Raw genomic sequence first — 13622 nt, forward strand, 5'->3', positions numbered from 1 at the left:
TGTTGGACCATTGCTTAATAACAAAAACGATTATTACCGTACCTCTAACTTGCGATAGACGATAAAGTTATCTGTTAGGTCTGTTCTGCTGGTTCATAATGCACATCGAACCCCTACTGTACAATTAAGGACCACCAGGGGTGTAAAAATGCATGCTCCAGGTCTGCAGCCTCCACCTTCTCCCAAATACCCCCACTTGCGGTCTTGGCCACTTGAGAGCGCGTGCACGCGACAGGAAGGAAGAGCGCGAATGTTTTTTGAACACTATTAAACAAATATACATAAACAAATGTACATATACAAGAGTACATAAACTCATCTGGACAATCAAAAATTTAAACAAATACAACGTATTTATTCAATTTTCATTTATTCATTTGTGTGTGTGTGAGAGAGAGAGAGATTATGACTGGTGTTGTTTATAGTAAGTGTTTGTTAGCCTTTTTGGACTCCTTTATCATTTGTGGTGTTGGCTCCCATTTGAAACAGTTCGTCTCAAGCCCAGCGACTTTCAGAGTCATGATTGAGGACAATGTCCCGTCCAGAGACAAGCTGTTTCGTGTTGAGGTTCAAACCGACCATCGAAAATACCCTCTCGGCATCAGCATTAGATGTCTCTTCCACCGTCTCTTCCTCTTCCACCGTCTCTTCCTCTTCCTCCTGCACCATCTCATCCTCTGTCTCCTCCTCTGAAGGGACTGCCCTTTTCACCACCTTCTCTGGGCCAGCATCCTGTAACCTGGCCTTTTTAGGGGGCTTTCCTCTCGGGGCGAATGAGAGGATGCTCGCCTTTTTACCTGACATCTTTGAAAGACATATGCAATGATTAATGCATCAATGGCCAAGATATAAAACATCACCTATATAAATATTAGCGACCTATAACATATACGATGCAATAAACTTTAATTTATTTAGTGCTAATAAAATGATTAAACCTATTTGGAGAGATGTTTAATGAGATAAAATGTCAGTCATCGTGTGATAACGAGAATATAACGAGGCCCAGACTACTTGTTATGAGCAGGTGTTGTCAGCGAACAGGATGAAAAACTGTTGCGCTAAATCTTACCCAGATACAATAGTGCAATTTTCTGATTGGCTATTGTGTAGACTCTTTCTTTTTTCTGATTGGCTGGTAAGTGCGGCGTCATCAGGGGCTATATGAGCTCGAGCGCATCGCTGGTAAACAACACTCTTGGTTTGTTTGGCTTCGCTGTTCGTGACAGCTCTAGTCGATTACCCAGTTTTGTCGTGTATTTTGGCATTCACGCGTTCAGTCGGGCATTCCTCGCTCGCAAAACAGTTTTCTCGGATAAGTCTGCGAAACTCTCACTTGGAAACACCGAAGCTTTTCTCCGTTAAACGGAAAACGTTAAGCTCGATGGAAACCAGCCATCCGTATGCGCGCGCTGTCAACAGAAGAAGCGATTCTGAGCGCGAGACAGCGATCAAAATGTGTAAGTTATTAATACATTCATAAAGTTGATATAAACTATATGTGCTTGTGTTTGCTAACCGGACAGATTCCGTGTATGAAGACTTTTAACGGCACAGTTACGCGATGTTGTGTTTTGTTGTAACTTTTGCCTGTAAATGTATTTCAAGAAGTTGATGTGAAGCAAATCTGCTCAAATGAGTTTATATTGTAAAGCAGAATAAACCTGTTAAGATTTTGACAACATTAAATAAATGAATGTCTTTCTGACAATATGCTGCTGTGCTCCTTCAGTCTTATTGTGCTGTTTTACTTATGATGTGCTTTTTACATTTACAGGTGCAGATGTGATGGACAGAAGAGCTGACAGCAAGTCCTCTGAGCCTCGCTGCGACACTACAAGCTCCATCATCACAGGGTAAGAAATGACATTCACAGTTAACATCAAGAATCAGTTGAACGCCTAATGTACAGTAACTACGTTTATAAACAACTACTAAGAGATTATTTTAGGTTTAGCCATGTTAGTTCAAATAAAACGATGCTTTGTCCTTGAATGTTTGCAGAAACTGTTTTATCAATATTTTGTATGTGTCTATAGACCTTCATCTCAGTGTCCTGGATCTGCCCCGAGTGCACCGTCGCTGCTTGACTGTCCTGGCAAACATCACATTTGTGATAATTCAAAGGTTAGAGTTATAACTGAACCTTCATCATAATCACGACATAAAACCAGCTTTTACATCAAAGTGTCTCATGTATTCATTCTCTGTCTGTTGTGTTTACAGGAAACACCTGAGCGTATCCCTATTTGTAAAGCGTTAAGGTTAATGGCTCTTCGTTTCCAAAGTAAACGGGAAACAAGCCATCCTTATGCACGCCCGGTCAACAGAAATGATTGCTTGCTTGAGACCGCGTTGAAGATCTGTAAGTTATTAACAATATTCATCCATAATGTATAAATGTATGCGATTTTTGTTTTGTTAAAGGGATAAACCCAAAACATTTTATTCTGTCATTTACTCATCTTTGAGTTGTTTCAAATCGGTTTACATTTGTTTGTTCTGATGAACAAGAGAAAGATATTTGGAAGAATGTTTATAACCAGACAGATTTTGCTCCCCATTGACTCCCATAGTAGGAATAAATGCAATGGTTGTCAAAAGTGCCCCAGAACTGTTTGCTGTCATACATTCCTTAAAAATGTCTTTTGTGTTCCACAGAACCAAAAAGATGAAACAGTATTTTTTCCTTCAATGGTAGTCGATGGGGTGAAATGATAGAATAAAAATTTGAGTGAAGTTTCCCTTTAACCAGACAGTGTCTGTCTTAAAACGTCCCAGTTACACGATGCCATGCACTGTTTTTGTTTTGTTGTAACTTTTGGCTGCACCTTGTAAATATATTTCAAGAAGTTGATGTGAGGCAAATCCGATCAAATGTAGCGTAAACATGACGATGTGCGCTTATCTTGTAAAGCAGGATAAACCTATTGAGATAACATGCATATTGATTTATTTAATGTTGTTCTCATCGCATGTCTTTCTGACAATATGCTGCTGTGCTCCTTCAGTCTTATTGTGCTGTTTTACTTATGATGTGCTTTTCATTTACTGGTGCAGATGTGATGGACAGAAGAGCTGACAGCAAGTCCTCTGAGCCTCGCTGCGAAACTACAAGCGAGTCCTCTGAGCCTCGCTGCGAAACTACAAGCGAGTCCTCTGAGCCTCGCTGCGAAACTACAAGCGAGTCCTCTGAGCCTCGCTGCGAAACTACAAGCGAGTCCTCTGAGCCTCGCTGCGACACTACAAGCTCCATCATCACAGGGTAAGAAATGACATTCACAGTTAACATCAAGAATCAGTTGAACGCCTAATGTACAGTAACTACGTTTATAAACAACTACGAAGAGATTATTTTAGGTTTAGCCATGTTAGTTCAAATAAAACGATGCTTTGTCCTTGAATGTTTGCAGAAACTGTTTTATCAATATTTTGTATGTGTCTATAGACCTTCATCTCAGTGTCCTGGATCTGCCCCGAGTGCACAGTCGCTGCTTGACTGTCCTGGCAAACATCACATTTGTGATAATTCAAAGGTTAGAGTTATAACTGAACCTTCATCATAATCACGACATAAAACCAGCTTTTACATCAAAGTGTCTCATGTATTCATTCTCTGTCTGTTGTGTTTACAGGAAACACCTGAGCGTATCCCTATTTGGAAAGCGTTATGGTTGATGGCTCCTTGTTTCCAAAGTAAACGGGAAACAAGCCATCCTTATGCACGCCCGGTCAACAGAAATGATTGCTCGCTTGAGACCTCGTTGAAGATCTGTAAGTTATTAACAATATTCATCCATAATGTATAAATGTATGCGATTTTTGTTTTGTTAAAGGGATAAACCCAAAACATTTTATTCTGTCATTTACTCACCTTTGAGTTGTTTCAAATCGGTTTACATTTGTTTGTTCTGATGAACAAGAGAAAGATATTTGGAAGAATGTTTATAACCAGACAGATTTTGCTCCCCATTGACTCCCATAGTAGGAATAAATGCAATGGTTGTCAAAAGTGCCCCAGAACTGTTTGCTGTCATACATTCCTTAAAAATGTCTTTTGTGTTCCACAGAACCAAAAAGATGAAACAGTATTTTTTCCTTCAATGGTAGTCGATGGGGTGAAATGATAGAATAAAAATTTGAGTGAAGTTTCCCTTTAACCAGACAGTGTCTGTCTTAAAACGTCCCAGTTACACGATGCCATGCACTGTTTTTGTTTTGTTGTAACTTTTGGCTGCACCTTGTAAATATATTTCAAGAAGTTGATGTGAGGCAAATCCGATCAAATGTAGCGTAAACATGACGATGTGCGCTTATCTTGTAAAGCAGGATAAACCTATTGAGATAACATGCTATTGATTTATTTAATGTTGTTCTCATCGCATGTCTTTCTGACAATATGCTGCTGTGCTCCTTCAGTCTTATTGTGCTGTTTTACTTATGATGTGCTTTTCATTTACTGGTGCAGATGTGATGGACAGCAGAGCTGACAGCAAGTCCTCTGAGCCTCGCTGCGAAACTACAAGCGAGTCCTCTGAGCCTCGCTGCGACACTACAAGCGAGTCCTCTGAGCCTCGCTGCGAAACTACAAGCTCCATCATCACAGGGTAAGAAATGACATTCACAGTTAACATCAAGAATCAGTTGAACGCCTAATGAACAGTAACTACGTTTATAAACAACTACTAAGAGATTATTTTAGGTTTAGCCATGTTAGTTCAAATAAAACGATGCTTAGTCCTTGAATGTTTGCAGAAACTGTTTTATCAATATTTTGTATGTGTCTATAGACCTTCATCTCAGTGTCCTGGATCTGCCCCGAGTGCACCGTCGCTGCTTGACTGTCCTGGCAAACATCACATTTGTGATAATTCAAAGGTTAGAGTTATAACTGAACCTTCATCATGATCACGACATAAAACCAGCTTTTACATCAAAGTGTCTCATGTATTCATTCTCTGTCTGTTGTGTTTACAGGAAACACCTGAGCGTATCCCTATTTGTAAAGCGTTAAGGTTAATGGCTCTTCGTTTCCAAAGTAAACGGGAAACAAGCCATCCTTATGCACGCCCGGTCAACAGAAATGATTGCTTGCTTGAGACCGCGTTGAAGATCTGTAAGTTATTAACAATATTCATCCATAATGTATAAATGTATGCGATTTTTGTTTTGTTAAAGGGATAAACCCAAAACATTTTATTCTGTCATTTACTCACCTTTGAGTTGTTTCAAATCTGTTTACATTTGTTTGTTCTGATGAACAAGAGAAAGATATTTGGAAGAATGTTTATAACCAGACAGATTTTGCTCCCCATTGACTCCCATAGTAGGAATAAATGCAATGGTTGTCAAAAGTGCCCCAGAACTGTTTGCTGTCATACATTCCTTAAAAATGTCTTTTGTGTTCCACAGAACCAAAAAGATGAAACAGTATTTTTTCCTTCAATGGTAGTCGATGGGGTGAAATGATAGAATAAAAATTTGAGTGAAGTTTCCCTTTAACCAGACAGTGTCTGTCTTAAAACGTCCCAGTTACACGATGCCATGCACTGTTTTTGTTTTGTTGTAACTTTTGGCTGCACCTTGTAAATATATTTCAAGAAGTTGATGTGAGGCAAATCCGATCAAATGTAGCGTAAACATGACGATGTGCGCTTATCTTGTAAAGCAGGATAAACCTATTGAGATAACATGCATATTGATTTATTTAATGTTGTTCTCATCGCATGTCTTTCTGACAATATGCTGCTGTGCTCCTTCAGTCTTATTGTGCTGTTTTACTTATGATGTGCTTTTCATTTACAGGTGCAGATGTGATGGACAGAAGAGCTGACAGCAAGTCCTCTGAGCCTCGCTGCGAAACTACAAGCGAGTCCTCTGAGCCTCGCTGCGACACTACAAGCGAGTCCTCTGAGCCTCGCTGCGACACTACAAGCGAGTCCTCTGAGCCTCGCTGCGAAACTACAAGCGAGTCCTCTGAGCCTCGCTGCGACACTACAAGCGAGTCCTCTGAGCCTCGCTTCGACACTACAAGCTCCATCATCACAGGGTAAGAAATGACATTCACAGTTAACATCAAGAATCAGTTGAACGCCTAATGTACAGTAACTACGTTTATAAACAACTACTAAGAGATTATTTTAGGTTTAGCCATGTTAGTTCAAATAAAACGATGCTTTGTCCTTGAATGTTTGCAGAAACTGTTTTATCAATATTTTGTATGTGTCTATAGACCTTCATCTCAGTGTCCTGGATCTGCCCCGAGTGCACCGTCGCTGCTTGACTGTCCTGGCAAACATCACATTTGTGATAATTCAAAGGTTAGAGTTATAACTGAACCTTCATCATAATCACGACATAAAACCAGCTTTTACATCAAAGTGTCTCATGTATTCATTCTCTGTCTGTTGTGTTTACAGGAAACACCTGAGCTTTTCACCATTCATGGGAAAGCGTTTTGCACGATGGCTCTTCGTTTCCAAAGTAAACGGGAAACAAGCCATCCTTATGCACGCCCGGTCAACAGAAATGATTGCTCGCTTGAGACCGCGTTGAAGATCTGTAAGTTATTTACAATATTCATCCATAATGTATAAATGTATGCGATTTTTGTTTTGTTAAAGGGATAAACCCAAAACATTTTATTCTGTCATTTACTCATCTTTGAGTTGTTCCAAATCGGTTTACATTTGTTTGTTCTGATGAACAAGAGAAAGATATTTGGAAGAATGTTTATAACCAGACAGATGTTGCTCCCCATTGACTCCCATAGTAGGAATAAATGCAATGGTTGTCAAAAGTGTCCCAGAACTGTTTGCTGTCATACATTCCTTAAAAATGTCTTTTGTGTTCCACAGAACCAAAAAGATGAAACAGTATTTTTTCCTTCAATGGTAGTCGATGGGGTGAAATGATAGAATAAAAATTTGAGTGAAGTTTCCCTTTAACCAGACAGTGTCTGTCTTAAAACGTCCCAGTTACACGATGCCATGCACTGTTTTTGTTTTGTTGTAACTTTTGGCTGCACCTTGTAAATATATTTCAAGAAGTTGATGTGAGGCAAATCCGATCAAATGTAGCGTAAACATGACGATGTGCGCTTATCTTGTAAAGCAGGATAAACCTATTGAGATAACATGCTATTGATTTATTTAATGTTGTTCTCATCGCATGTCTTTCTGACAATATGCTGCTGTGCTCCTTCAGTCTTATTGTGCTGTTTTACTTATGATGTGCTTTTCATTTACAGGTGCAGATGTGATGGACAGAAGAGCTGACAGCAAGTCCTCTGAGCCTCGCTGCGAGTCCTCTGAGCCTTATTACATTTGTAATAATTCAAAGGTTAGTTATAACTGAACCGTCATTACAATCACTACATGAGCCAATTTGAATGTACAAAATCGTTTTGTGTATTAATTCTGTGTTTGTTGTGTGTACAGCGGCGGCGTATAGAGAAATTGGAGAGGCCGTTACGTGTCCAGTCTAAAGTTCGTTCGAGGCGGACTGCGAAGAAGCTTGATAGCGTTTCAACATCACAGCAGTATTTTAAACTGGATGTGCCGAAGTGGAGTGATTACTTTCCTCCTCCTGACGAAAAGAAAATTAGTAAGTTTGTTATTCACAATTGTTCTTTGACTCTTAATTGTTTCGTGTTACTTTTTGGTTCTTGTCGATTAGTGTTTGATATGAACTCATTGGCAGATTTGTTAACAGGTTAGCATTCATAGATCATACCATGCAGGTCACAATATCATTCAATGAAGGCTGAAAGTTTTGAAGTTTAAACATTGCGTGAAAAATGTGTGTGAGCTTCTTTCAGTTAGGTGATGTGAGAAATCAGTTATTTTAATGCGACGCCCAAAGCTTTACTTCCTTAAAAAAAGATGTGAATGGAGTGTAATGTAAAGGTTGCAGCAACGTATCGGTGCATAATTTACTCTGTTCTTTGTTCTCAGCACCTTCTCCACTTGCCCCGAGATCTTCATCTGAAGTCCAGCCTGTACCTGCACAAAAGCATGGTCTTGAGGTAAAAGAGGGCTTTATTCCGGCACCTGTTGTTGTTTCGGACAGATCCTCCTCCCTCCTCGACATACCGGTTGGGTTGCCTGTGGTAAGCACCCTGGTGATTGGTGACTCTACCTTGAAATGTGTGCAAGTAGAGACACCAGCCACCATGGTTAATTGTATACGGGGCGCCAGAGCATCTGACATCAAATCTAAACTTAATGTCTTGGCTAATGCCAAGCGTAGATATAATAGAATTATTATACAGTTAGGCATTAATGAGGTTCAACTCCGTCAATCGGAGACGAGCAAAAATAATATTAAAGAGGTCTATGACCTCGCCAAAACCATGTCAGACACCGTAATATGCTCTGGCCCCGTCCCATCTTATTGGGGTGGTGAATTATATAGTAGATTATTGCAACTGCATGATTGGATGTGCAAGTGGTGCCCACAGAATAATGTCGGTTTCATTGATAATTGGAAGCATTTTGTACTTAGACCTGACCTGTTTTGGGGAGATGGTCTTTATCTCAATAGCGACGGCACTGCTATCCTCTCAAGAAACCTGACGGATAGCCTAAATAGTGCCAATGTCTAATTCTTGAATCTGACAAATATTATATATTTATTTATATAGATTACGTAGAATATAATGTAGCGTCTTACATTCTTAATGGTTAAGTGTTAGATTTAGGCTCATAAGTGTTAAGGTTAGCAGGTATTACTTAGGTACATATGGATTAATGTTATTTTAAGGCTAATGTTAGGTACTTAATAATTTAAGTGTTAGATTTAGGCTCATAAGTGTTAAGGTTAGCAGGTATTACTTAGGTACATATGGATTAATGTTATTTTAAGGCTAATGTTAGGTACTTAATAATTTAAGTGTTAGATTTAGGCTCATAAGTGTTAAGGTTAGCAGGTATTACTTAGGTACATATGGATTAATGTTATTTTAAGGCTAATGTTAGGTACTTAAAGGTTAGGTTAGCAGGTATTAGTTAGGTACATATGGATTGTTAGTTTAAGTTTAATTTAGCAAAGTAAATAAAAAAAACAGTAGAATCCAAAACAGTAAATCAGTAGAAAATAAAAAAAACAGTAGAATCCAAAACAGTAAATCAGTAGTAAATAAAAAAAACAGTAGAATCCAAAACATTAAATCAGTAGTAAATAAAAAAAACAGTAGAATCAAAAACAGTAAATCAGTAGTAAATAAAAAAACAGTAGAATCAAAAACAGTAAATCAGTAGAAAATAAAAAAAACAGTAGAATCAAAAACAGTAAATCAGTAGTAAATAAAAAAAACAGTAGAATCCAAAACAGTAAATCAGTAGTAAATAAAAAAACAGTAGAATCCAAAACAGTAAATCAGTAGTAAATAAAAAAAACAGTAGAATCCAAAACAGTAAATCAGTAGTAAATAAAAAAACAGTAGAATCCAAAACAGTAAATCAGTAGAAAATAAAAAAACAGTAGAATACAAAACAGTAAATCAGTAGTAAATAAAAAAAACAGTAGAATCCAAAACAGTAAATCAGTAGTAAATAAAAAAAACAGTAGAATCAAAAACAGTAAATCAGTAGTAAATAAAAAAACAGTAGAATCCAAAACAGTAAATCAGTAGTAAATAAAAAAAACAGTAGAATCAAAAACAGTAAATCAGTAGTAAATAAAAAAAACAGTAGAATAAAAAACAGTAAATCAGTAGTAAATAAAAAAACAGTAGAATAAAAAACAGTAAATCAGTAGTAAATAAAAAAACAGTAGAATCAAAAACAGTAAATCAGTAGTAAATAAAAAAAACAGTAGAATAAAAAACAGTAAATCAGTAGTAAATAAAAAAACAGTAGAATAAAAAACAGTAAATCAGTAGTAAATAAAAAAACAGTAGAATCAAAAACAGTAAATCAGTAGTAAATAAAAAAACAGTAGAATCCAAAACAGTAAATCAGTAGTAAATAAAAAAAAACAGTAAAACAAGATTTTATTTAATATAACACAGGAAAGCATATATTATAAAAATATTTAAAGTTCAACAAAACAAAATAAAACAAAACAAGTGCTGATTAAAGAAATACACAAATCCTAATAAATGACAATACGAGTGCTTTTCATTTGACTGCAAAGAAATAAAAAAGATGAATTATTTTGACAAGTACTTAGTCCCCATGAAACAGCAGTTGCGATATACTTTTCCGTATCGCGACCTATATCTGAGTGGAACGGCTTCTGAAATACAATAAAATGTAGGGCAGGGCTTTATTTTTCCCTTTGTTGTAAGTTGGGCTTGAAGTGAAGGCTAGAAATGGTGTGCACGGATAAACTCATTTATAATGATCTCTGCAACACGGAGTAAAACACTTAAAATGTTCTTGTTTGATTCCATGGGGACTTTAAGGGTTACGTTTAGCTGAAGGGTAAGGTTTAGGGTGAGTTAGGTTTAGAGTTCTGCACAGGTTTTAAATGAAAGCCGGAACCCTGCCCGTACCCAAGATTGTTAATCCCGGCCATCACCTGCTGTGCTGTGACAATGAGGACAAGAGAGGGAGCGCATGCGCAGAACAGTTTGTGCAAAACCATTCTGTGTGTTTGCGTGTGCCGATACCGACGCCTATTGTACAGTTTCTTTTTGACGCGAATTGAGCGTTCGTGTTATTCGTGCGAGTTGAAAAAACTGAACTTTGGCGAAAATTCCATAGTTGTGTATTTGCCATTTTACACAGCAAAACGCTGCATTGGCCGATTAGCTCCGCTGCTGTGATACGTCAATGGCGCCGCCATATAAGTGAGGGCAACAGTTCACTAAAAGCCTACTGAACCCAGTGCGAGAGCTGCGCTTTTCCGCATTAAAAGCAATGATACAACTTTAGTCTTTAACTATCATCCATCTTGTTGCTTCATATCTCGATACTTTAAAATGAATGGTTGTCACCATTTTCAGTGATATGTTCAAGACAACAGAATAAATAACCACGTTGCCATAGTCGAGAATAAAACACAGACATTTATATAGTATGTAGTAGAACGAATAAAACTATACTTCTATTTCATACTTCTAATGCAAAACAACGAGCTTTTATTCCGATCATGTGCATTTAATCTACCTTTTATTATTTCACATTAGGGTTGTGTCATGATCCTGCCTCTCCTTGTCTTGGTTTTCGAGTCTTGTGGCAGGATCATGTCAGTCCCATGTGGTTTGTGTTGAGAAAGAACATTGTTTTGGTTTGAGAAGCCATGTTCTCTCTCCGGTGTCACGTCCTTTAGTCCTGCCCCCTTGTTTCCCCGGTTAGCGGTCCATTAGTGTTAGTCTTGTCTCCAGCCCTGGTCCATCTTTCCCTTAGTGTTTCAGTCCCCTCACCTGCCTCGTGCAATCCTCCTGTAAGCTTTCCCTTAGTGTTTCATCCATGTCACCTGTGGCCACTCTCCCTGTGTCATCAGTCCTTGTTAGTGTTTCCCTTTATCAAGCCCCAGTTTCCCTCTGTCCCTTGTCGGTTCAGTTTGCACACTTTGCACATTTACCCTTCCTAGTCTGTCTGGATTACCCGTGTTCCTGTTCCCTGGACTCAGTTTGTGGACTTATAGTTTGTTATTATTAAGACCTTGTTTGTTTTGTCCCCCTTGTGGGAAGTTTTAGTTTTCAGTCTTGTTTGTGTTCATGTTTTCCCCATCGAGGGTCTTTGTTTTAATAAAGGTTTTGTTATTTAGCAAATCGCTGCCTGCGCTTGGGTTCTGTCTATACGTCATAACAGGTTGTGTACACCATTATTAAGTGTAAACGATTGCTTGACAAGCTTGAGTTTTAACTGTTCTGTATGACCATAAATACATTTATGTCTAACCATCTTTAACTGGAGCAGTCGGAGATCCTGAAGAGGGACTTCAGGAGTCTGATGGAGACGGTACGCAGCGCCTCGCCCGCGGCGAGCATCATCGTATCAGGGCCGCTTCCTACCTACCGTCGAGGGAATGAAAAGTCCAGTAGACTGTTTTTGCTTAATCAATGGTTGATGTCATGGTGTATTGAACAGAAGCTGCTCTTTGTTAATAATTTTGATCTGTTCTGGGAGCGACCTATAGGCTCTTCCCCCCAACGGCCTGCACCCCAGCAGCATCGGAGCGGCTCTCCTGACAAAATCTCGAAGGCGCTACGCACCGTTTTACTACGTCTCCCACCGGTAAGTCAAAACTTTGTGTTCCTCCCACTTAACTGTTATTAATGTTTCTGCTTTCAAATGTATAGAGACCGTATCTGTCCCCCAAATAGTACTACAAAATAATCATTTGGGCAAAAGTTAGACAAAAAATCGGATCGGGATTGAATTTAGTGATCTAATATTAAGTTTGCCGAACTTTATGAATTGGTTTTGGTTGTTTATTACATTGTCATTACTTTGTCTCACCAAAACCTGGCTTAAACCAAATGATTATTTCTGTCTAAATGAGTGTACCCCACCAAGCTACTGCATGAGCCACGTCCGGTTGGTCGAGGTGGTGGAGTCACAACAATCTTAATAGACTTTCTTACTGTAACTCAGAGAACAGAACATAAACTTAAATTATCTGAAGTGCTTGCGTTGAACATAATTTTTCCAAACAAAAGTAAAAAAACATTGCTTTCGTTTACTTTATATATTGTTTACTATATAGACCCCTGGTGCCTACACTGATTTTCTGAAAGAGTTCAGACTTGTCATCGGACCTATTGGTTAACGTTGATAAAGTACTAATTGTCTGCGATTAATATCCACGTAGATAGGGCTAACGATGCATTAGCAGCAGCATGTACATAAATACTACACTCTTTTGGAGTAATACAACACATCAATGGACCCACTCATCGATTTAATCATACACTAGACTTGATTATATCTCACAGAGCCGAGAATATTAAGAGTATTTCTGTGTTGCTGACGCAGAGAAGCTAATTAATGCATTTATGACCTCAAGATGTGACTACTGTAATGTGCTACTTAGTGGTTGTCCTGCATCATCAATAAACAAACTACAGTTAGTTCAGAACGCAGCTGCCAGAGTTCTGACCAGGTCTAGAAAATACCATCACATAACCCCAATGTAATCAACCCTTCACTGGCTACACATTAAGTATCGTATTGACATTAAAGTTCTTTTAATCACTTATAAAGCATTAAAGGGTTTAGCCCCTACCTACCTAACAGAGCTTCTATCACACTACAACCCATCACGCTCTCTAAGATCTCAAAACTCAGGACTTTTGATAACACCTAGAATAACTAAATCCACCAGAGGGGGTCGAGCTTTCTCATACGTAGCACCTAAACTCTGGAATATCCTCCAATTTAAATCTAGATTAAAGACACATCTTTTCAGCAGAGCATTCACTTAATGCAAAATAAACCACCGGGAGACTGCTGACATTAGATATTATTTACTAGAATAATTTAACTTGCTGTGTTTGACCTTTTTTTTGTTTGTTTTCTTATTTTCTTATTTTGCCTGTAAAGCTGCTTTGGAACAATGCACATTGTGAAAAGCGTTATATAAATAACATTGAATTGAATTGAATATGAGTGCGATCAGGACAGGTTTGGCCTTTTGGTTGTAAAAGGGATAAACTGAACGTCATTTAT

The 13622-nt window shown here is 38.2% G+C and overlaps 1 protein-coding gene across 16 annotated transcripts in view; it reads left to right on the forward strand.

The window, feature by feature from the left end:
• The window catches only part of LOC306891849 (uncharacterized protein), a 76304-nt gene that overhangs the window by 34964 nt on the left and 27718 nt on the right, over positions 1-13622 (forward strand). For 13 of the 16 annotated variants that reach the window (XR_013786415.1, XR_013786416.1, XR_013786417.1 and 10 more), the window contains 14 exons: positions 2227-2365; positions 3055-3265; positions 3449-3536; positions 3636-3774; positions 4469-4607; positions 4791-4878; positions 4978-5116; positions 5806-6049; positions 6233-6320; positions 6420-6561; positions 7250-7341; positions 7440-7605; positions 7956-8026; positions 11871-12188. Coding sequence is in view for 11 of the 16 variants with exons in the window: in XM_079452422.1 (XP_079308548.1) it covers positions 2227-2365; positions 3055-3265; positions 3449-3536; positions 3636-3774; positions 4469-4607; positions 4791-4878; positions 4978-5116; positions 5806-6049; positions 6233-6320; positions 6420-6561; positions 7250-7341; positions 7440-7605; positions 7956-8026; positions 11871-12188 (2064 nt within the window). In the remaining 5 variants the exon portion in view is untranslated. The remainder of the gene's footprint in view (positions 1-2226; positions 2366-3054; positions 3266-3448; positions 3537-3635; positions 3775-4468; positions 4608-4790; positions 4879-4977; positions 5117-5805; positions 6050-6232; positions 6321-6419; positions 6562-7249; positions 7342-7439; positions 7606-7955; positions 8027-11870; positions 12189-13622) is intronic. The other 3 variants (XM_079452428.1, XM_079452427.1, XM_079452425.1) reach the window with 3 other exon arrangements.

Source organism: Barbatula barbatula (genome assembly GCF_947034865.1).
Source record: "Barbatula barbatula genome assembly, chromosome: 3".
NCBI classification, from domain to species: Eukaryota; Metazoa; Chordata; class Actinopteri; order Cypriniformes; family Nemacheilidae; genus Barbatula; species Barbatula barbatula.